The sequence below is a fragment of the Phaethon lepturus genome, unplaced genomic scaffold, assembly GCF_000687285.1.
Source record: "Phaethon lepturus isolate BGI_N335 unplaced genomic scaffold, ASM68728v1 scaffold30686, whole genome shotgun sequence".
NCBI lineage: Eukaryota > Metazoa > Chordata > Aves > Phaethontiformes > Phaethontidae > Phaethon > Phaethon lepturus.
In genome coordinates, this window is record NW_010547361.1 from 24,090 (window position 1) to 25,147 (window position 1,058).

Sequence of the window (1,058 nt, forward strand, 5' to 3'; positions counted from 1 at the left end):
GACCTGCACGTAGTGGTCGAGCAGCCGCTGCGCTGCCCCCCGCGCCTCTGCGCACAGTGCCGGTCCTGGTGTCACCGCCGGGCCTGTGTCCTGGGGGTGCAAGGGACACGGAGACAGGTGAAGACATGTAGCAACACCCTCAACACAGCCGTGCACAGCGCTATCCCCACCGTCACCACTGGCCCTGTGGCTTGGGGTTACATGTGCAGATGCACCCCCGTGCCTCCACCATCTGACGTCCTGGGGGCACAGGGACATCAGGGGACACACGGGATGCTCTCTGGGCCACCCCACCTGCAACAGCATCACTGTCATCCTCAGATCTGTGGGGCATCTGAGGGGACTTGGGGACAAGCAGAAACCCCTTGGGGACATATTGATGTGCCTTAGGGGACATCTGGGAGACGCTGGCGCTGGTAATGACCCTTCTGCCTCCACATGCACTGCTATCCCCAGGGTCATATCCTGGATGGACATGGGGCCACAGCAGGGCACAGGGAGGGACTTGGGGACATTTTGGGGTCCCTCAGGGACATTTTGGGGCACACAAAGATGGAAGGAAGATCCCCATACCTCCAAACACACCATTATATCCACACCAACACCCTGGGGGGCCATGGGGCCACAGAGGATCTCGGGATCATTTGAGGTCTCGTAGGCCCATTCAGGACCCCCTTGGGGCCATTTTGGGGACAATCAGACCATTCTGGGTCCACTCAGGGATGTTTTGGAGGAGGCAGAAGGAAGATCCCCATGCCTCCATGCACACCATAGTACCCACCACTGTGTCCTGAATGGATACTGAGACACAGGGGGGTGCAGAGCCATTTTGTGACCTCTTAGGGACGTTTAGGGTCACCTTAGGGCCATTTTTGGGGCAATTGGAGCAGTTTTGGGGGGCTCACCTGTGGGGGAAACTGCTCATCAGTGAGAGTGAGGATGTAGCTGATGGTGGTGGCCTCATAATCAAGGCAGAGGCGGGCGAGGAGCAGCAGCAGGGCTGGGGGTGCTGCGGGGGCCCCCCGCTCAGCTGGGCCGTCGGCAAAGCCCCGGGCGGT

The 1,058-nt window shown here is 60.2% G+C and overlaps 1 protein-coding gene across 1 annotated transcript in view; it reads right to left on the minus strand.

Annotated features, from left to right (window-relative positions):
* Window positions 1-1,052, minus strand: part of VPS51 (vacuolar protein sorting 51 homolog (S. cerevisiae)) — a gene marked incomplete at its 5' end in the record, with an annotated part of 3,235 nt that extends 2,183 nt beyond the window's left edge. The window contains 2 exons of the mRNA XM_010289627.1: window positions 4-90; window positions 906-1,052. Coding sequence (XP_010287929.1) covers window positions 4-90; window positions 906-1,052 — 234 coding nt within the window. The remainder of the gene's footprint in view (window positions 1-3; window positions 91-905) is intronic.
* Between the last annotated feature and the right edge of the window lie 6 nt (window positions 1,053-1,058).